This window comes from Podarcis cretensis (assembly GCF_951804945.1).
Source record: "Podarcis cretensis genome assembly, chromosome: 15".
Lineage (NCBI taxonomy): Eukaryota > Metazoa > Chordata > Lepidosauria > Squamata > Lacertidae > Podarcis > Podarcis cretensis.
The window spans coordinates 5343812-5366903 of NC_137185.1; the positions used below are offsets into that span (position 1 = coordinate 5343812).

A 23092-nucleotide genomic window follows, 5' to 3' on the forward strand; every position below is an offset into this window, starting at 1 on the left:
TCCCGATGCCAGCACCAGAGCCAGGCACACCTACGGTGGCAGCGCCAGCACCAATAAACTTGGCGGCAGTATCAATGTCCCTGGAAACAGTGCTGGTTTGGAACTCCCGGCGCAACACTGGCAAGAGCTCATTGTGAGCACCTGAGAGACAAGGCTCCTTCGTCCTGACCTCAGGCCTGTTCAGCACAGAGGCAGAGATGGGCCTACAGAGCAGCTGGGAACTGTTCTTTATAAGGGTGGGAGCAGAGACGAACTTTGCACAGGTTATACATATTCAGGGACGTTGGGGTGGCCACACTCAACAGCTGCTGCTCAGGGGAAGACCGTGAGAGAAGGGCCTAGCCTAACCATCTTGTGTTCTAGTATATGTTTTATCAAATGGATACCTGCCAGTGTAAAAAGTTTGTACAAGCTTTGGAGTTATACAGTGTTCCTCCACCAGGCAAAAAGAGAAGCTAGACAGAGCACTTTGGTTATGTGAGCGACTAACAACCACCTGGAATTTCAGACAGTGGCTTATTCAGAAAGCATCCATTTAGCATTCAAACAGAAAACATATTCATCTGCTGGTCTGCTCTAAAAAATAAAAAAAGCATTGGAAACAGTGTTGCTTTGCTGGGGCAGGGGTGGGGAAGTCAAAATCTGCAACTGGGAAATACTTTTTATTAAGGTCAAGCAAAATGTTGCAAAGTCACGAGTGACCTTTAGAGTTCTCCAAAACTCACCAATCCAGACTACACGTTAAGAAAATCCCAAGGTGAGAGGAGAGAGAAAAAGTTGCCATGATTGGATCCACAAAGCCTGCATAGTCACAGTCTTAGGAAGGGAGTAGAAGAGGAGAGTGCCAACTTGCAGAGGGCTCCTGCTCCAAAAGTAAGTCTCACTGAGTTCAGTGAGACATTCTGCCAGCCACTAGAGGCTGCCAGCTGTTAGGGCAAATGGGGCACTGCCACACCAACCTCACACTGCTCTCAGACATCCCCCACCTGCTTGCCTTCTTCCTTACAATGACATGATACGATAATCTTTATTGTCATTGTCCCATACAGAACAACGAAATTGAAAAAATCTACAGCAGACATTCAAAAACCAACAAGCCTGCTATCCCAGCTATCCCAGCCTGGTTAGCCCCCTAAAAACTCTCATACCCCATAATTAAATACAATATACTCCCATAGAGACTACCTTACACTGCGTTTAAAACCAAAATCGCATTTGAATAGAAACTGTTTCTCAGGCGGCTAGTCCTAGTCTTTATAACCCTGTACCTTCTTCCAGAAGGCAGAAGCTGAAAGAGATCATTTCCGGGGTGCACACTATCCTGCACTGTCTCTGCAGCTTTCTTATGGCACCTGGAAGCATAGATTTGATCCAAGGTGGGAAGAGTGCACCCAGTTATTCTCTCCACAGTCTTTTTACAACCCTGGACAGCATTGTTTTTCCCCTGACCGTACAGCTCCCAAACCACACACACAGACCATACACACTAGCTCATCCTCCTTAGTCTCGGTGTTGCCCTGATAGTGCTCAGCAGAGAGGAGGATGGGGACAAAACTAGTTTAGCTGACTCTGCCTTTCACTGGTTCTGGTTCCACCTACTGTTGGTCTCCCTGCCTTCCATCAATGAACACCAACCACCACTACTGCCTGGTGTGTAGGATCACAGCCTCAATTGGGATGCAAGTCAACTTCAGGGATGGGGAACCTGTGGCCCTTCAGATGTTCTTAGACTCCCATCAACCTCAGCCAGAGTGGCCAGTGACAAGGCATGGTGGGAGCTGGAGTGCAACAACACTTGGTGAGCCACAAGTTCCCTACCGCTGCGCTACTAGATAGTATGAAGGGCTCAGGCTGCAGTGCTGGAACAAACAAGTTAAAAAATGGCAGGATTCACTAGCTTTGAAATGATACAATCCAGCAGTTACTTGGATCCATCTCTAGTCGTGAGAGGTGCATGTTCTTTATCAGACAGAGAATAGGAAGGTAGAGGAACACAGTAGTTTTTAAGTGAGCAAAGCTGGAGATTCAAGCTTAGGTGGCGCACTAGAAAAAATCAATAGGAGCCAATTTGGATAGCATTAGCTGGGTTGAGGACTCTGTGCTCCTCTTGGTGTTACTGAACTGCAACTCCTGTCATTCCTGACCACTAGCCATCCTGGTTGGGCTAGATGGGCATTGGAATCTAATAATATCTTCATGGTCACAGGTTCTCCACCCTCGACCTTGAGGCTGAAGAACACTTCTTTCCACCCAAAACATACAAAGTCCCTTCTTCAGGTAATAGTAAGTTATCTTCCTCCAGTTTTAGGATTCAGCCGCCTGTGGCAACTCAGAATTTCATCCAGAGCAATCTGCTTTCTGTGGGGGTTGGAGAATGGGGCTTCTTTCCTTTCTGGCTGTTGATGTATCCTCAGTGACACCAGGATATCTAAGCAGATAATGGCTTACAAAATGTTATGGAAGCGTAACAGCTGTGCTGTATTTCCACATCTGCCCTACAGAGGTAGCTGCTAAAGATACCTACTTAGTCAATTGTATCATTAAGTAAATATGGGGATTTCTCTTTTCTGCAGATTCCAGTCTCAGTCCCTCCAGTAGGAGTATGGGAATAAGCAAACCTAGCCAGGAAACCCAGCCAGATGGGCGGGGTATCAATATCAATATCATCATCATCATCATCATCATCATCATCATCATCATCATCTTACCTTACAGAGCTCTTGTAAGGACTGCTGAGAAACACAAATTGCTTTTAAGATTTGGATGCAAGAGTGGTATTACTGATTGAACACACTATCAACTCTCTCCCCTCTCCAGAAAAATGGATTGTGGCTGTTTTGTTTTGGACAAATATTAAAAACAAAAACTTGAATGCCCCAAGTGTCATTCCATAATACTCTGCTAAGTGGAAACACAGATTTTAGGTACATATTTAATAGCCAGTGTTTTGCTTTGATTGAGATCCAGAAACTCTACAAAAGGTATGATTCCAGTTGTCAAAATATTGCTTTGCCCAATAATGATTGTTCTGTATATGTATAATGTATGTATGTAATGATTTATATAAGTAATTTAATTTCTGGAATTTCACTGCCCTTGGAGGTGGAGAGATCAACTAGCTTAGATGGCCTTCTTTTCAAAACACGTCACCTCTGCTTCTAATAACAAATTCAGATGTTGAGTGCCAGCAACTAGAGAGATATCAGCATGCTCATGGAAATCCCATGATTTGCAGAAGTGCAAAAGCAAAAATAAAATGAATGGGGTGGGAGACTGATCACACTCAATAGCAACGGAATGTCGAGTGTCAGTTGGGGGAGGGGAGGGAAAGGGTGGAATGGAATGGAGTATCCTGGAGAAGGGTAATAATAGGATTATGATATAGTCACTTGTAAACTGCATTTTCTCATCCATCCATCATTATTCTTGTCTCTTTCTCTAAGGGGCCTCAAGCTGTCTTTCCCCCATCTTGAACTTTTAGGTTGTATGCTCACAAGCAGCACAGACCTCCTTCTTGTGTTACCCCATAAAACTATCCGAATAAAAGCAATATGAAAGTGATTTGTTATCTTCCAATTTGTATAGTTTGCTTTTAAATACCCAATTTGCACTTTCTGAAACAACACATGAACCAAAGCACAACAATCCTTCAAAACTCACACTTCCCTGAATTTCGCAATGCAGCTCTCCAACCGAGCAATGTGTACAAAAATGCATTTACTAGGATAAAGTGTGCATTAAAATGCATTAAATTAAGTAAAACAACATAGAAAAATGCATTCTATTACAGAAATTTTATTTGAAAATGTGTTTGTATCAGGCAAAACTACGTGCGAAAATGTGCACATTGATTATATTTTCATGAGGAATTTCTTCTTTTAAAAATTGCAAACTTTAGTTTACTCTTTGCAGAGCGATAATTCCTAGCACTCTTAAACTACAGTTCCCGTGATTCTTTGGTTGTATGGAATGTGTTTTAAATGTATGGTGTGTGCACAGCCTTAGGTTTTTAGCCACTCTGCTGCACAAGCCTTCTTGTTGCTGAGCAGGGGCTGACATAACAACCTGCCTTCTAATACTGAGCCTAATCAAGAACATTTCATTTGGGCATTGCAGAGTTCCCAGTTGGATCTGCAAGCACTAGCAAAAAGACACCTGCTACCATGATAGGTGGTAACACTATAACTGGAAGACTTGTGCATTGCCAGGACTGTTTTGTATATGTGTTGTGTGCATATATTTTTATTAAAAAATAATGTATCACTGTTCATAAAAAGAGAGTGATTTACAACAATTACACATATAACCATACAATAAAAATCACATAAAGGTAAAGGTAAAGGTACCCCTGCCCGTACGGGCCAGTCTTGACAGACTCTGGGGTTGTGCGCCCATCTCACTTAAGAGGCCAGGGGCCAGCGCTGTCCGGAGACACTTCCGGGTCACGTGGCCAGCGTGACATCACTGCTCTGGCGAGCCAGAGCCGCACACGGAAACGCCGTTTACCTTCCCGCTGGTAAGCGGTCCCTATTTATCTACTTGCACCCGGAGGTGCTTTCGAACTGCTAGGTTGGCAGGCGCTGGGACCGAGCAGCGGGAGCGCACCCCGCCGCAGGGATTCGAACCGCCGACCTTTCGATCGGCAAGTCCTAGGCGCTGAGGCTTTAACCCACAGCGCCACCTGCGTCCCCAAAAATCACATAAAAATGTTTAAATCAGAATTTAGCTAGCTATCATGATGTATTCTTAACTGGCTGCATAAGCCTGAAAGACTAAAAAAAGTTTTCTGTGGGAATGTAAAAGTTGAAATAGAAGGCACCTGCTGAATCTCTATTGGCAGAGTATTCCATATTACTCAGCTCATGACACTATAAAAGTTCAGTTTATTTTTGTTGTCAGATGAGCCCCACCAACGTGGGGAATGACTAAGGATGCTGCTGTAGATTATCTCAGTAATTCATCTGGATATAAGAGTTCAGGTGGCCCCTGACGTACCCTGGACACAAGTTGTTCAGGGCTTTGTAATGCAGCTTCTGATTGGGATGTGTGCATCAGGTCAACCTGTCTCAACCTTGGGTCCCCAGAAATCATTGGACTACAACTCCCATCACCCCTAGCTAGCAGGACCAGTAGTCGAGGATCCCAATCAGGTGGGAGTGGGACTTGTACTGCAGGGGGAGAATGGGCATTCGTTCATTTTAAAGAGGAGGGGAAATAGAAGGGGCACACCCTTAGAGCCCAAATCTGTTTCCTGTGCTCTCTACTGGGGACATCAAGCATGATGAAGAAGTTGAGGCTAATCCTATTTGCATAGCCCCACCCCTTCACCCTGAGTTCCGCCCCACCCCTTCACCCCGAGTTCAGCCTGTGACTGAATGTTCATCAACTAGCTCTTGACATCGTCAGCGTAAGCCAACCTCTGCTTTGGTATGTTTGTGCGCTGTTACTAACAGGAGTTTCAAACTGTGATTTTAATCTGCCTGCTCTCCAGAGAACTTTGATTATTAGGCAACTGAGAAACTGAGCAAATAAATAAAGTTGTCAGTGTGTAAAGGCACTTTACAGCAAGGGTAGGCAGACGCTTCAAGCTTGCCTGATCTTTCGCTAGAAGCCCGAACCACACTCAGATACAAAAGGCACAAACCCTGCTTAGCCAGCATCCTGTTCCCATAGTGGCCAAGCAGACGACTTGCGACTCCCAGCAAGTGGTATTCAGAGGCACACTGCCTCCAAAATCTGCAGCAGAGCACAGCCATCATGGCTACTGGCCATTTCTAGCCTTCATGGCCATCTCCTGCCCCCACCATTTCTCCAAGCTGTTGTGTATATCCTCCCAGTTCTATTCAAATCCCCATCCACCCATTCCTTCTTTAAAAAGGATGGAGGGACGAAAGAGTGGGAATGGGGGGAGAAAGAAGAGGGACTTAAAAACAGCCTCCTGATCAACCTAGGATTCTGCCCACCTTTGAAGTGTAAGTAGAGCCCAGTGTATGTTTTTAGAAGTCTCCAACCATTTAGTCAGAGGTTCAGAGACACCCTTGATGTCATTACTTGTTAGATAAACTGTGAGGTAAGTCAAGTTAGTGGTGATGAGATGTTGCAAGGATTCCTCAGTCACCAAGGAGCGAAGGAGGGGAGAGAGAGGCACTGTAGGGAGGAGTGAAGTTACCCTGACAGGAGCAGCACATCAAAAGCACTCATCGCTGTCATGGATCTGTCTCGGCTGCCAAACACGGATGATTAATCAGAAAGAAAGAAAGAAAGAAAGAAAGAAAGAAAGCAATAGCTACATTTGCAGCTTAATTTTGGGGACAATATTAGCGGGAAGAGAAAAATAAATAGAAACGGTCTGTAATGTTTAATGTTTTTCAAGATAGGATCATTTAGATACACACTCTCTCAACATCACAGGTCTGCCATGGAGACATGGAGGGTTCTGAAAGTTCTATTTGCTTCCACGTTTGACTACTGAAGAACTGCCAGGGGTAGTCTTGCCTATTTGCTGCCTGAAATGGGAAGGCAACACCCCTCGCTGACACCCTCCCCCTGCTGCAGCCTTGCTAACTTCAGTTGTGTAGTGGCGGCAGCAGCTTCCCAGAAAGAAATCACTGCATGACCCCAGCAGCAGCGGCATGGGTGGGCAGGGTGCCCATAGGAGTGCTGCATCACAGGATTCTACCGCCCGATATGCCTGCTTCAGCCTGCCTCATGGGCAAGATGGCTCCAAAAACTTTTATTAATGTTATCTCCTAGATTATGAAACTACAGGGTATCAAAGAGGAAGCAAACATTTACTGCTTTAAAGGGTGGGTGAGGAAACTTGGACCTGAGGACCAAGTGTGGCCCTCCGGACCTCTCAGTTTGGCCCCCGGGACTCTCCTCAGACAAAAAAAAAGTACTTCTTCATGCAGTGCATAGCTAAACTATTGGATTCCGCTCCCACAAGAGGTAGCAATGGTGACCAACTACATTGGTTTTAAAAGAAGACTAGACCATTTCATGGAGGATAAGACTGTGGCTACTAGCCACAATGGCTATGTTCTACCTTCTACTGTCAGAGGCAGTGAGCTCCTGAATCCTAGTTCCTGGAAACTTCAGGAGGGGATAGTGGTCTTGTGCTCAGGTCTTGCTTGTGCATTTCCCACTGGCGCATCTGGTTGGCCACTGTGAGAACAGGATGCTGCACTAAATGGCCTCTGATCCAGCAGCCAAGCTCGCCTGATGTTCTTAACACTTTTCACAGCCATCAAAGCTTGTGAACATCACTTTGTCTTTTGGTAGTCAATTTCTAAGCCAGCCCCTTTGGTTTTCATAGTATTTTTAATATGTTAAATTTATCTGACCTCTTGTATTAGGTTTCTCCTGCTTCACACCAATATACAAAGCCTCTGCTGTCTCTTTCTCATCCACAGAAGTGCTGGCTATGAGTTATGGTTGCATTTGCAGCTTCCAAAAGGCTAGTCAGTGAAAGACTGTTGTGGCAAGCCCACCACAAACAGCTTTAAAGTATTTTTAGGAGAATTTTTGTGGACTAAAGTCCTCTTTATCAAATGCAGTGCGGACCTGAACTGAATTTTACAAAGTAAACATTCTTCCAATTCCTGTATTATTTAAGCACAACAACAACAGGTACTACTGCATCTTTTTCTTTTTCGTGTGTGTGTGCGTTTGCGCGAAGAGTGGTGAGGAAGAAATCCTGATCTGCTTCAAAGGGCCGACATGACCGCAGGAGGAATTTTTTATTGCAAGCCTTCAAAACAAGCTCACGGCTGTTTTGCAACGCTTGTATGATGGATTCTGTGTTGCATTAGCATTCCCCATTTCATTTTCAGGGCCCAAACGACATCAGAATGGAATGGCTCTCTGGGCGTGTCACACAGCAGGTCTTGGCATCGCTGTTACCTTAAAGACCACTTCCTTCCTCCCCAGCTTAAGGTGGGTCAGCAGGTCATCTCTCCCAGACTTGGCTCCTTCTCAATCTCCTGCCACCCCAGGAGGAGGGCGAATTGGGAGACTGACAAAGGTTACTGTGTTAACGGATTTCCGCATGGCATTTGCGACACAGCTTTCGAGGGATGAATCGCTAAGGGCAAGAGATTCAGCGGCGCTATTAAAGGGGTAGGGTATTTTTAAGGCCTACTGCCCATTAAATTGGACAGTAAGCCTTTAAAAAAAACCAAACCCCATAGAACGGGGGAGTTGGCAATGAAATCACTCAAACACTAGCATCAACCATCCTATAAAAAGGACATCGTAAGTCAGGAGGAAGCCCTGGGAAGCCTCAAGGTTAAGTACTTCTCAGTCACAGGAAGTGCAGTTTATAATATTGTATGTCAACCTGCCAGTGAACAATATCCCAAGTCCCTTGCAGTCGGAGGAATCTTCAATTGAAGGCAGGCCTTGCTCGGCCTTACTCTGTGAAGTTGCTTTCAGGGTTCAATGCCCTGGTCACACATGAAGTGGGAATAAAAAGCGCTGCCTCTGAGGCATATGAACACTCCCATTTTGATGACCATATGTAAACGTCACCCTTTTAAAAGCAAGAGTCTGCATCAAATGTATAAAGGCCCATGATCCTTCCTAGCATCTCCAGGTAGGACTGGTAGGGACGCCTGCCTGAAACCCTGGGGAGCTGCTGCCAGTCAGTGTGTGGACATTACTGAGCTAGATGGACTCAGTGTAATTTGGCTTCATACGTTTCTATGATATTTCAATGTTCTAATACTATTATCAGTGCTTTCTGGTACCGTTGGTGGTATTTCTGTGCTGTTAAGTGTATTTCAGTAGATTGACTTGAAGTACTATGTTGAACGCTGCCATGGTAATTTCTTGCAATGGGTAAAATGACTTTTATCTAAATCGCTCAGATTAAGTGGCAACTACAACCTGCAAAATAAAACTCAAAATAAATAAATGTTAATAAAGAAATAACTGTGGACTTTAAACTGACACAGCAGCCAACAGTTACCTGTGGAGTGGAGTAGGATTTGTGCTTTTGGTATGCACATTAATTTGTACATAGGCCCATTTAATTGTTCATAAGAATAGGCAGCCAGCGGATAGGAGCACTGGGGCTCAGAGATGCAAGAACTGCGTAGGAATTGTTTGATATGGTTAGAAACATGGTAGAGTTCCTTAAAATGGAAGCCTTCGTTAAAATGAAACCCCTTACTCACCTAGGGTTAAAGACAGAGGGACAAAGTCCCAACTTCATACAACACTTTTCTCTTAGGCTGGATCTAGACACATCAAAAAAAGTTTCAGGAAAATGCACTATAAACCTCATAATGGGAAATCAAGTTGCCAAAGGACAGAACTCCACAACACCATTTGGTGTCACAGTGTTATAACACATTTTAAACGTGGTGTGTGTGTGTTTTTGTGTGTATGTTTTTTACTAAGGTAGCTGAGTGGCTAGGCTTGGGCAAAATAAATAAATGGGCGATATCCACCATGGGACAGGAAGAAAGGCAACTTTCTGTGGTTTCTCCTGTCCCTTGCAGCCACCTGCAAATCTGCCCTTCCCACCAATATTGTGGCGGTGCTTAGTAGAATTTTAAAATGATTTGATTCATGGCATTGTGGAGATTTCCCACATCAATGGGATGAGAACAATCATCATAAGAGCATGAAGAAGAGCCCTGTTGGATAAGGCCAGGGCTTTGGAGTTACAGTCCAAAAGCATATGGAGGGCACCAGGCTGGTCACCAGGATTGCTTAAAAATAAAATGGATCAAAATAGTGGGGATTCTCAAGAAACAGGCGGTATATGAAAAGTGTACCCCCCAAATAAAACCCGATGTCCCCAAATTACGACTGCAGAAGGCCAGATATGGGGAAAATAATCCAACTCTTCCATTAAAAAGAAACAACCTAAACTTAGGAAACTCAGATTCATCTTCCTTTAGCTATAAAAAGAAGGGGGCGGTGCGGGGGAGAAAGAAATATTTTGGCATCAGTAGGTGGAACACAGTTTGCTTCCTCCCTCACACCTCTGCTGTGGTCAGGTGACGGAAGAGTGTGGGAGAAGCATCCGAAAGACAAAGACCTCTCCGCCCCACAGCGCTAACTGGGAAGGGAGCCACATTGCTTATGAGCATCAGAGGGTTTTACACACACACATGCATGCGCGCACACACACTCAGAAGACGCTGGGTTGTTTGGAGGTGTGTGTGTTTTGCACAGAATACTATCTAAGTCAGCATTCAGCTACAAGCTTCAGATGACATCTTTTTCCGACAGAAAACCCAATAAAACTGGTAATGGGAAAACCAAGAATATGGCGGGCGGACAGGAGGGGGGGAGTTGGTTTCACAAGACAAAGCCGTTTAACAAATAGGCCTCTGTGTTTTATCATACACAATCCCTTAGTTTAACTCTGAACTCTCTTCAATTTTAAGATCAGAGGACTTGTTGGATGGGCAAGAATATATGTCACAAATAATATAACAGCCCTAATAGAAGAGCTATTTTGCAAGCTGGTTCACATACACACATATTAGCTCATCGCTGACCAGGCCAGGAATTGGCTTAGTCTTAAAAATAGGTTTGTTTGTATGTAGCAATGCTTGAGGAATTCAGTATTTGAAAATACAGCTATGCAAAACCAGTTTTTGCACTTTTCAAAATGATGCAGTTCTGTTCCTGGCCTATTTAGAGGGAAAATATGTAGGAATGTATATTATGCTTCCTTACTCACGTGAGTGAGCATAGATCAGAACACATTCCTTTGCAGCAAATAGGAAGCTGTTAGTTAGCTGGTTTCAGCCTTTTAATGAAGCAATCCAGGAAGCCTTGGTGCATTTGTAGATTATATTGAAGAGAAGACAGACCCACCAAGTGTCTCTATTTTCCAGGGGCAGTCCTGGATTTACAGAAGCCGTCCTGGTATCTGATCTGGTCCCAGAATGTCCTGCTTTCCCTTAGGACATCCCTATTTTCACTGGAGAAATGTTGGAGGGTATTGAGTTATACAACCCAGAAAGCCAAGGAGATAAGTAACTATGCAATCTTCAGAAGCTATCTGAAGGCTGCCATGTATAGTTTTATTGTTTTTTTATATACTGTATGTTGAAAGCCGCCCAGAGTGGTTGGCGCCTGCCAGTCAACTGGGTGGTGGGGAAGAAGAAGAAGAAGAAGAAGAAGACATACTTATTTTTATTGGAGAAATGTTGGAGGGTATGAGAGAAGTCTGAACTAAGTCTCAGACTTACAACATGGGCCTACATTCTTTGTTACGGATGAGCCATGTGCAGGCAAAGAGCAGGTGAAGAAAGGACATCAAGAGAGCAAAAGATCAAGAGAGAATTGGCAACACAATCAGTCCTTTTATTTGGGTCACACCCATCTCTACATGGTCGCACCCAGGGGGAGGTAGCTCCTGCAGGAAGTCCTCCCTGCTGGAGCCACATTCCTCTGTGTGCCCATTCTAGCAAACAGGAAATGTTGGGACTTGACTGTTCTATCTAGATAGCCCACTAAATATACATTTAAATAAAATGCATTAAAAATGTATTTTGATGGGGATTGGCGTTGGTTGCGGTAGAGGGAATTAGCCTTTTCAACTCCCCCACCCCACTTTCTTCCCTGGGTGGTTCTCCTTATTTTTGTGTGGGTCATTTTCACACACTCAACCATCAACGAGACAAGCCTGCCCGCCACCTCTTCTTTTACCCCCTTTTTAATTTCCCCCCTCTTTCCACCAGCTCATAGCCCCCTCACATAGTCCTCTCGTGGCCTGTCCAGGGTTGGGAACCAGGCCACACCTCACTGCCCAGCCCAGTGTCCACAAAAGTGAGTCGTCAAACTGCTACAACACTTCCCACGGGCAGGGGCAAAACTAGGCCCTTATCTCAAATTTAGGCCTGCTAGGCATAACTGGCCTTGCAGTTGCAACCATGGACACATCTTATGACCTAAGCGATCATGGGACTCAGCTACATTAGTTTTATATGTGTTATAAAACTGACACCAGATGGCACTGTGGAGTCCCGTCTTTCATCAACGTAATTTCCCATAATGAAGTTTACAACGCATTTTCCTGAAACACTTTTTTAAAATTTGCCTAGCTCCATCCCAAGATACATCTTGCAGTTTAGCTGTGGGAACGTGTTTCTGCAGACTCAACACTTAGCAGGATGAAGCCTCTGAATTGTAACACTCAAGATATGGTATTCCTGAGTTGTACCTCTCAGGTATCAGAAACACGTTCTGTGTAAGCGGAGTGACATCAACATGTCAGCATAGGGGCACTCTGCCTTTCTACGAAGCCATAGTTCACCTTCCAGTTAGCCTGAACGAACTCAGCAGCTTCTCTGAGTTCCTAATTGGCACAAGCTCTCCTTGGTGTCCTGCTAGCTGCCAGTAGTTTCTAAGAACAATAACTTACAGTCCGCTAACTCAAAACAGAAATATTAGTGCTGTGAAAGAAATGTATGATCAGAAATGTCTGCCTGCTGTGTTGACCCCAGTGGGTCTCAGGTCATGACGTTCACCAGAATTAAGACACTACAAGGAGAAGATATAGTTTTCCTTGCTACAGACACTAATATTCCTGGTGCTGTTGTTATGATGCAGCCTTGATTTGACTTCCACTTCATACTAGTTTTTTAGAAACAGGAAAAATATGTCCCTTCCAACTCTAAGATCCTATGACGTATTTGGAGAAGTGGACTTTTCAATGGATAGTTAAGTTCCAGTTAGCGTGTTGTATTCAGAAAGTCCAAATTAGGCAAGTTCACCTTTATCTGTTCACACTTGGTCCCCAGGTCTAAGGTTCTGCACTCCTGAATGAGGCATTACTTGAAGGAGGGAAAAAAAGCAAGCCACATGACACCACCTTCACATCTCTCCTTAACATCGAGTGCCACCCTCAAAGCAGCTCTCTCTACATCAGTACAAAAGCAGTTTCCCTAAAACTTATTCCATATCTCCCAGATCTCCTAGTGAAGTTAAAGGGAGTTTACTTTTACAAGACCCAACAGGGTGAAATGTCAAAGAGCGTTTGACTAAATTCAGCAAAAGATCGCTCCCAATTAGGGGGAACACCTGATCCCACACATTCTTGCCAGGGTCGCCATAAAGATTTGGGAAATTAAGCAGCTGCTGCGGCAGCTTGTTGGCAACTAATCAGACGGAATGATGTTAATTACGAGGAATACGAAATTCAAGCTAAACAGACATTTTGTGCATTTCCTTCCCCACCCCCACCTCAAAAAAACAGTTTCCTTTGCTAGGGCTGAAAATGCAGCTTAAAGGCCTTCTGCAAGTGTCAACTAGTCTTTCCTATGCTGCTTTGCTTTTTTTTTTTAAGTTCTAAATCAGTGTTTCCTGAACTGTTAATAACCAAGGTTTTCCTCAACCTGGTGCCCTCTGTTTTGGACTACAACTCCCATCATCCCTGACCATTAGCTATGCTGGCTGGATTGAGGGGAACTGGAGTCCAACAACATCTGGAGGGAACCAGTTGGGATGGCTGTTCTTTTTTTTTTTTTTTGCATGTGTTTTGCCTGAAAGTCTCTTATGTCCCCTTTCTGCATTGATCCTCAGATTATTAGTCATAATTCCTTAGTTGTTAAGGTAAACACTCCACACTGCACTGGCGTCGAACTCCCATATATGCTGGTTCCTTCAGCCAATGCATGCCCTCTTCCTTTCGGCCTCAGCTGGTATCCCCGGTGAATGTCAGCTGCGGACACTCTTACTATGTGGCTTATTTACCTTTGGAAAGGAGGCCCAACAGCCTGATGACAGGTTCAGGAACACCTTGAAGCGGTTGTGGCAACTCCCCGCCAAAGCAGGAGCTTCCCATTTCGCTTCACACGTCATGATTTCCACACCTCACCTTGTACCTTTTCAATTTAATTCCCCAAAGCCCCAGTTGTACATATTCAGCTGGCTTGAGCCAGACCCCAACATGTGCACACACACTCCACTAAATACAGAAGAAACTCTGTCACAATTCTGTGGCATTCCCCCAACATCTGTCACAGGTAGGGATAGGGGAGAAATTTGACTCAGAACCTGCCAAATTCGCATTTTCCGACATAAAATGCAACTCAAAACTCATCAGTCCTTCAAAATTCATACATCTCCAAATTTTGCAATGTGGTTCTCCAATCAAGTAATGTGTACAAAAATGTATATACTAGGGCAAAGTGTGCATAAAAATGCATGTATTTGTGCAAAAACAAAAATGCATTGTATTAGGGAAAATTGCATACAAAAATGTGTATGCAATAAATTTACACAAAAATGCTAATAAATTTACACAAAAATGCTAACATTTTCAGGAGAATTTTATATAATAACAATAACAGTAACAGTAACAATAACAATAACAATAATAATTGTGAATTGTTGCAGAAATGTGGAGAACTGATTTTAAGATTGGAAATATGAGAAACTGAGAGGACCAAAATTGATGGGTCCACCCATCCATCCCAGCTCACAAGTCATCAGAGCCAGGATAGGAGCCTGTACTTGCAGTACGCTTATTTTTTATCACCATTCTTTCCAGTGCTTTTTTTTTCTAGAAAAAGAGGTGCCAGTACTCACCATGAAGTTGTTATGGTACATTAAGTGCCACACTTCTTAACAACGAAAAGATGTGCCGGTACTGCATACCCTTAAGTACCCCTGGGGGGGAAAGCACGGATTCTACTTCGGATGTTCAGTCTGTGCATTCTGTTCCTTATGAAACCAAAATAGTGGCACCTATGCACAAGAGGGAGGTTATGGCTCCCCTCTTGTGGAACACTCTCCTCAGCGACAGGAAGAGCAGGATGGTGTGCATCATCACTCCCTGCCTCCAAAAGAAGGGACCAAAAGTTTGCATTTGCTAATTTCAATGCATAGATGCATATTCAGAAATAATACAGTAATTTAATGTATAGTCATTATTTGTTGCATTTATATCCCACCTTTTTCTCCGAAGAGCTCAAGGTTGTCCCCCTACTGATTTAAATACCCACAACTAACCTGTGAGTTAGGTTTAGGTGAGAGGCAGTGACTAGCCCAAGGTCAACAAGTGAGCTTCATAGCCAAGTGGCCATTTGAGCCCAGGTCTCCCAGGTTAGAGTGTGATGTTCTAACCATTATAGCACACTTGCTCTCAGGTGAAATACAAATACAATGCATCTCACCCTACGTGGGGTGGGGACGGGGACAAGACTGTGCCCAGGTGAACTCAGATTCATCCAGGAATCTTCTCCCAGCCCTGGAACTGAACCTGGGGCTTTCTGCATGCAAAACATTCCACTGCATGCAAAACTTTACCACTGAGCTACAGCCCTTCTCTTAATATGGCCCATAACCACATGCAATATTAAGATATTCAGTTTGACTTTGACTTCAGCCACACTTTTACACTTCAGTCATGTGCATTTCAGCAATTGGCCCTCCATAGAGTTTGACCTGGGCTCCTTGGATTAGAAAAGGTTAGCTACAACAGCTTTCAATTGTATCCCCAAAGTCTGCCCCCAGAGACACAGGATAGCTCACTCCACCTTGTAGGAGGGTCATCCCTGGCTAGAGATCCTATGCTAGAGTTTTTAAATATATATATTTTTATCTAAATCACACAGGGTGAGTTATTATTTTTCCTCTATAATGTACTGCCTTCAGGTGGGAAAAAAATAAGGCTTATGTTTTTCCTATTAGCACACAAGTGCTTTCCCCAGTCAGTTTGTAGCCAAACCGGATGCACAGTACCTTTCTTTTTAATCTTGGAGAATCCTCAGGAGATAATGCAAAAGCAATCCATAATGTTCCATAAGCTGCAGGCTCGAACCTGATAAAACAACTTCATACCCTCTCTCCCCACCCCACATTTGCTACTGGAAATCTACAGCTGCAGCTGAAAACAATGCCTTAAAAATACTAGCTATTCTCTCTTCAGTTAGCAACTCAATGCAGAGCTTCTTACAAGGAGCAGAATTAATTTTGGAATGCAGGTGTTGACCATCCAAAAGGGCAAAGGTGCATGCTAGGGATGAGGCAATCTGCCAATTTAGATTTCTCATTTATAAAAGCTTAAACTCAGCTTTTCCACATTTCCATATCAGTTTGCAATTATTTTTAATTTAAAATCCGCAATTAAAGTCACCAGTATTTTACTATTAATCAATCCTAATATACACATATTTGCATACGATTTCTGCAAACACATATTTTTGCAAAGCAGCTTCCCCTAATATACACATTTTTGTATGTCATTTTCACTAATATATGCCTTGTGAACGTTACTTGGCTGGAGAATTGCATTGCAAAATTCAGACAATTACAAATTTCTCACGTTTTGGTTTGTGTGTTGCTTTGGAAAGCATGAACTAGGTGGGTTCCCCTTTAAAATGCAAACTGAATCAAATTTTGCCCCCATCCCTTATCCAAACTCAGTGTCTGGAAGAGGGACTTCTGACCATGACACCAACCACAACTGGTTGGCACAGCTGTTTTTTGCAGTGTCATGAAAAGGCACCAAATTAATAGCTATCTAATATATTATTTCTGGAATTTCATTTCATTTCTGTGGGGGCATGGGAAGAGGTTGCTTGTAGGCTTTTCTGCTTCAGGCACCAAAGTATTTGGGCAGACTTTGGGTGTGTGGGTGTCCTTTTGCTGTTCTGCATCAGACACAAAAATATCTCGGGCCTTCTTTATCGCACTCTTTCTGTGCTGCAGTATAAGAAAAGCTTTGGGTGCATTAAAACATACATAAATACAACCATCAACTGGCTCAAAGTAAGCCAGTGAACTTCATATCTGAGTGGAGGAGATTTGGACCCAAGTCTTCCCGGTTCTAGTCCAAAAACCTTAACCAATATAAGAACATAAGACAAGCCTGCTGGATCAGGTCACTGGCCCATCTGGTCCAGTATCCTGTCCACCCTGATGCCTATGGGAAGCCTGCAAGATGGACATGGGAGCAGTAGCACTCTGCCCACCTGAAGTTCCCCACAACTGGTATCCAGGAGCACGATAGCTCTGGCACTGGAGGTAGGACATAACATAGCCATTGTGGCTAGTAGCTGTTCATAGCCTCATCCTCCATAAATCTGTCTAATCCTCTTTTAAAGCCATGTTGGTGGCCAACACTGCCTCTTGTGGGTGCAAGTTCCATAATTTAAGTGCATGTCCTAGCTACCATCTCCCAGCATGAGGTTACAGAAGTATTGGTTGCCCACAGCTGGGGCAAAGTGTGTGTGTGTGTGTGTGTGTGTGTGTGTGTGTGTGTTACAGCATAAAAACTACTTCAGTACACAAGCTTGCATATGATAAGTAGTTTTTACTCTGGGGGGAAAGGTCTGCAAGGTGAAATACTGGCAGCAGCCACAAAGGACACTTACATTTATCTGCGCTATAGAGTCATCTATGGGTGTGTCTTCCACCATTTTCATCCTTCCAGTGGTAGAGCAGCTAAATTAGTACGAAAAATAAGATTTATTTATTTTTAAATGTGGATATCTTTTTATCAGTTACATTTCTATTTAATTTTATTAATTTAAAACCTTCCCAAAGGAACCCAAGGCAGCAAACAAAGCAGTAAAGTAATACAATTAAAAATAAAACAAAAACACATTTTAAAACCATTGAGAACATCTCAAGCCAAAAAGACCATTTTAAAATAGTCACACACACCCCAGCTAATAATTTAAAAATAGCCACACAGTTGGCAATGTAAAATGCTCTTGTCAATCCTGGCCTCCATTTAAATTGTATCTGCTCTCATCTCTTTCCAGAGTATGTCCTCACCTTAGTTACTTAACTCAGCCCCTCAGAGCCGGTGAAGTTCTCTCCTTTCTATCACTTAAGTACTTTTGATGCTAAGATCCACACACCTGTTGACATTTTGCATCTTCTGCAATTACCCACACCTGCCTCACTTCATCTGTTAGGGGCCTTGTGCACCTTCAGCCTGGGCAAGCTTTTTCCCAGAGGCAACTGCAGGCGAATGTGGATTTTGACTTTTTAAGGAAGGCTAGATCCTTCACACATCCTTTTCTACCCTCCATCCATGGAAGCAGGGAGCGTTATCAGAGTTCAAGGTCACATTCCAGCCAGGCAAAAATAATCAAGGAGGGTGAGGCATATGGCTGGGGAGGGTGTGCAGTCTAAGGAAGAGACCCAAAGGCCACATTTCAGGCCTGCTGTCCTGCTTTAAAGACAGAGCAATACCTCCACCTGTAAAATGGCTTCAGGTCGCCTGTGCTGCTGTAAAGCAGGACTGGGCTTGTTATAAAGTGGCAGCAAATTGTTAGCTGCTGAATTAAAAGTTCTAATTTTTATTATTGCCAGGGAAGGAGGAGAGGTTCTAATTGCCTCAGGTGCCAAAATAACCTCACCAGCCTGGGCACTAGGCCTCTTAACCAACAATGTGTGCTGTGTTTGCTTTACTGCCTCAGGCAGCAAAATGTATTGAGATGGGCCCTAACTGCTTTCTTAGTTCCTCTTTTTTTTACTCTTTCCCTTGGAGACACTGGGAATTGCAGTTATCTGAGGAGAAATAAGGACACTTGAAGGAAATTTGTTAGACCCTCAAACTACAGTATTTTGAGTAGGCCCTAGGCCAGGCTTCTTCAAACTTGGCCCTCCAGATGTTTTGGCCTACAACTCCCATGATCCCTAGCTAGCAGGACCAGTGGTCAGGGATGATGGGAATTGTAGTCTCAAAAACATCTGGAGGGCTGAGTTTGAGGAAACGTGCCCTAGGCCAAGGGTAACCAATGCTGTGCCTTTTGGATGTTGCGGACTACAACTCCCATAATTCCTTACCATTGGCCATGCTGGCTAAGGATGATAGGAGTTGGCCTCATCCGTACCATATATTTAAAGCAGTATCATACCACTTTGGCTTCCCCCAAAGAATCCTGGGAAGTGTAGTTTGTTAAAGGTGGGGAACCAGCTCCCCACCAAATGTTTCTGGACTATTGCTGCCATAATCTCCAACCATTAGCCATCCTAGTCGGGGCTGATGGGAGTTGTAGTCCTGAAACATTGAGAAGACCACTGGTTCTCCATCCCTTGTATAACAATTTTATGACAATGTTCAGTTTTTTAATTGTTAATCTGAGGTAACTTCCTCCCAAGCGCTGGGGCTAGCACACATAGGGACTATCCTATTTTATCCTCACAATGACCCTGCGAGGTAGAATAATAAAATTGTAGAGTTGGAATGAAAGTCCACCACCTCCTGAAGGAGGCTAGGTAAGACATATATTGGTTGGCCTGAGGTCATCCACAGAGTTTCACAGAGATTTGAACCCAGGTTCCCAAGGCCCAATACTCTAGGCGTTTTACCAGGTTGGCTCTTTTCTTTGGCCCTGAACATATTAGTGTTCAGTGGCCAAGTACCTGATCCATCGTAGCTGCCACTTAACAGGGAGATATTTATAGAACTGTGTTTCAGGACTTGAAATGGGAACACGTCATGCACAATGCATATGGAATAAATTTAACCAAAATCAAATTTTGATTAAATGTAATAAATATGATGGATTTGACTATGGATGCCCTTTTAGACAGCTTGTTCAAGGGGGTGGGGTGGGGGTATTTGAAGAAAGGTTGTCGTGTTGATCCAAAAACATACGTTTTGATTATCGCAGTAAATTCCAATTTCAGAGAATCCTGCAGGCAACTGGATTAATATTTTTGTACATGTCTTCAAAAGTTTCAGGGAGTGTGGGGGGTGGGGTGGGGTGGGGAGTTAACCCCTTAGCAACATTTAAGTGGCAACCTCAAGCACACTTAGCAGGAAGTAAGTCCCATTGAACACCATGGGACTTGCTTCCAAGTAAATTTATTTATTTATTTACAGCAGGGGCAGAGTACCTCAGCCCCTGGGCCAAATGCAGCCCTCCAGGCCTCTATATCTGCCCCCCAGGACTCTCCCCTAGGACATCTCCCTCACCAGCCCTGCTCTATGCCTTCCTTGAGAGCTTTTGCCTGGCTGGAATGTGTCATTGAATTGAAATAATGTGTTTGTTTGGTTTGTGTGCCTCGAATGCTGCATCTTGTACAAAAGCATAAGTTATAAACACTTTTGCCTCCGGCCCTGCCCACCACTGACATGTGGCCCCCTGGAAGTTTTCCCACAAGGGAATGTGGCCCTTGGGCTAAAGAAAACATTTTTACAAGATTTACAGAATGTGCATAGGATTAACTCAGAACTTTCCAAACTGTGTGTCACGACACGTTAGTGTGTTGGCTGCAGTGTTTAATAGTAGTAGTAGTAGTAGTAGTAGTAGTAGTGTGTAGGTGTGTTGTGCGAATGCTCCCTGCGCTCCTCCCGGGGCTGGAAAGGGGTTAGTTTCACCTCCGGTTTCCTAGTAAAATTGACTTGCGGGCCCAGTTGGCCCACAAAATCTTGCTTGTGGTCATCCCATCAACTGGCAATTTTGCAAGAACAGGATGGACCAGATTGGCCTTTAGCATAATTCTTCAGGACTCCTCTTATGTTCATTATTTGGCTTCTCTATATGCTCACCCAAACATGTTCCCCGAGATTATGTGTGTATGTATGTGTGTGTGTGTGTGTGTGTGTGTGTGTGTATATATATATATATATATATATATATATATATATATTTCTCATAATGGTTTCCAGATCATTCTCCACCACATGGTAGCCAATGAGAAAAATAATATTATAAAAAACATTGGCCATAAACCAAAGAAGAAGAAAGAATTTATGTACCCAATATATGGTGTACTTTAACATGGTTGCCTGTTGGTATATTTTATAAGACATTTCAGAGTTTGCCAGATATACATGTTCATTTCACAGTACACCCTGGTGGAATTTCATTCCCACCCCCCACCCCCAAACCAATTTCCAACAGTGTAGGTATCTGATTTAAAACGACGCCATAAAATGTTGTTCAAATATTTAGATGTAAAGGATATAGCTATTATTTTAAAACTTATTTCAATCATACAGATTTCAGGCTGCTTCACATTTAAAATCAAAACAAGACCAAAATAAAATCACAGTGACTTCTTCACTTGAAACAAAAAACCAAGCGTTGATGGAGGGTGAGCGAGTGGTCACTGGTGCTAAGAGGAACTTTTTTGTGGATAGGTATAGCAGCCATGAGAATTTACTTCTGCAATCACCAGGAGATTTTTAATCATGTGGAGATTCATTCACGGATGCCTCGTGTGAAATGATCCTAAGTTCCAAGTCTTGCTTAAAGGTAAAGGTAAAGGTACCCCTGCCCGTACGGGCCAGTCTTGACAGACTCTGGGGTTGTGCGCCCATCTCACTTAAGAGGCCAGGGGCCAGCGCTGTCCGGAGACACTTCCGGGTCACGTGGCCAGCGTGACATCGCTGCTCTGGCGAGCCAGAGCCGCACACGGAAACGCCGTTTACCTTCCCGCTGGTAAGCGGTCCCTATTTATCTACTTGCACCCGGAGGTGCTTTCGAACTGCTAGGTTGGCAGGCGCTGGGACCGAGCAGCGGGAGCGCACCCCGCCGCAGGGATTCGAACCGCCGACCTTTCGATCGGCAAGTCCTAGGCGCTGAGGCTTTAACCCACAGCGCCACCTGCGTCCCTAGCCCAAGTCTTGCTTACTGTTCCCTAGATGGAAGGTGCTTGTAGCAGCTAGAAGAATGGGTGGCGCTACAGTCACTCAGAGGCTTCTGACCATGCAGATCCCTACATCCCCTCCAAATTGCACATGGAGCTACTTTATAGATTCAGCAGCATTAAATGACAAACCTTTTCCTGGACTGTGCCATTCCAGGATGCAGGTGGAATGTAGTATCGTGTCTGAATGTTCCCCCATTTCTCTCCTCACCCCTGCCCCCAAGATGAGTGTCCCAACATGCAAGCCTGAAGCGGTTTGACCAGATAAAAACAGTAGTAGCAGCAATTGTCTAGCTATAAACCAAAACAAAGATAAAAGGTATTCAGAACTGATCCACAAATCTGTTACTTAATTTCCTAGCTGCCAACGCATAAAGAGAAACATGTAAGCTGGCATAGTTTTCCTTGCCTAACTGTAAAAAAAACATACAAGCAAATTTACTTGGTATAACAAAATTCTTCCTGTGGCTAAACTCAGAAAGATGTTCTTCACGGAGATCTTTATAGAAAGAAGGATAGCCGGGTGTGTTGTGAACATCTCTGCATATACTCATTTTACAAAATGGACAGAAACACTCTTCCAAGGGTACCTTTTTATAGTGGCCTTTCCAAAAAGGCAGAGGGCATAGCAGTTCTGTAACAGCAATTCCATGTGGGCCCAAAGAAATTAACTCCATATTGTTAGCTTTCTGATGATGTGTGTTAATACATGGATACAGCCTAGAAAATCCTGAAGAGATCCTGCAGCTTGTTAAGTAAAAAAAGAGAGAGAGAAAAGTGGCTTATATTTTGGAAGAGATATCCAACAGACTAATTGGTATCTAATGATGGGGAAGAGAGGAGTTACTCTATTTAAAAGAAAGATAAAACTCAGGCAGTCAGATTGATCTCAGCAAGCAGTTCAGCCCACAAATTGGAGTGTCTTTTAAACTGTTCTGGGGCAACACACTTTATTAGACCTTATTAGGCTGAATTGCAACAATCAGGAATTTAGCAGTGCATAGGTCTACTGGATCCTAAATAACATCACTTAATGCTGCAGCATATATACAGTGGTGGAACATGGGGGTTGTGACCAGAGGTCTCTAATTCCATAACTGTACAGGTTGGCCAGAGGGGGTCTATTTAAATTACAGCCATCCTTTCTAAAATTGCATCTACAGATACACATGCTAGGAATGCAAATCTGTATCCTCTTTGGGGTTGTTGGGTTTTTTTTGGGGGGGTGATGCCTTTCCATTTTTTCACAATATGCATATGGTCACCCCATTCAGTCTATCAGTGCAGTCCTGGGTATGTTGACTCCTATGGTGGCCTGAGATGTTTGCTCTTAGATAAAGGTTGCAGCCTTGATTTAATAAATGCTTAAATGAATTTTAGGACTGGGGTGGAGAACATGTTTTTCTTCCAGCCAGAGGGCCACATTCCTTCACAGGCAACCTTTCAGGGGCCACTTGCCAAAGATGGGCAGGGCCAGAGGCAAAAGTGATATGACGTTTACCTTTCA

The 23092-nt window shown here is 43.7% G+C and overlaps 1 protein-coding gene across 3 annotated transcripts in view; it reads right to left on the reverse strand.

Moving 5' to 3' along the window:
• TBX4 (T-box transcription factor 4) overlaps positions 1 to 19604 on the reverse strand; it is a 109929-nt gene extending 90325 nt beyond the window's left edge. Inside the window, exons 1-2 of one of the 3 annotated variants that reach the window (XM_079955649.1) lie at positions 19586 to 19604; positions 17346 to 17415 (exon numbers count right to left, since the gene is read on the reverse strand). In XM_079955649.1, the coding sequence (XP_079811775.1) occupies positions 17346 to 17396 (51 nt within the window). In that variant the 5' untranslated portion in view covers positions 17397 to 17415; positions 19586 to 19604. Of the gene's footprint in view, positions 1 to 17345; positions 17416 to 17837; positions 17909 to 19585 lie in introns of those variants that run through there. The other 2 variants (XM_079955648.1, XM_079955651.1) reach the window with 2 other exon arrangements.
• Positions 19605 to 23092: the final 3488 nt, after the last annotated feature.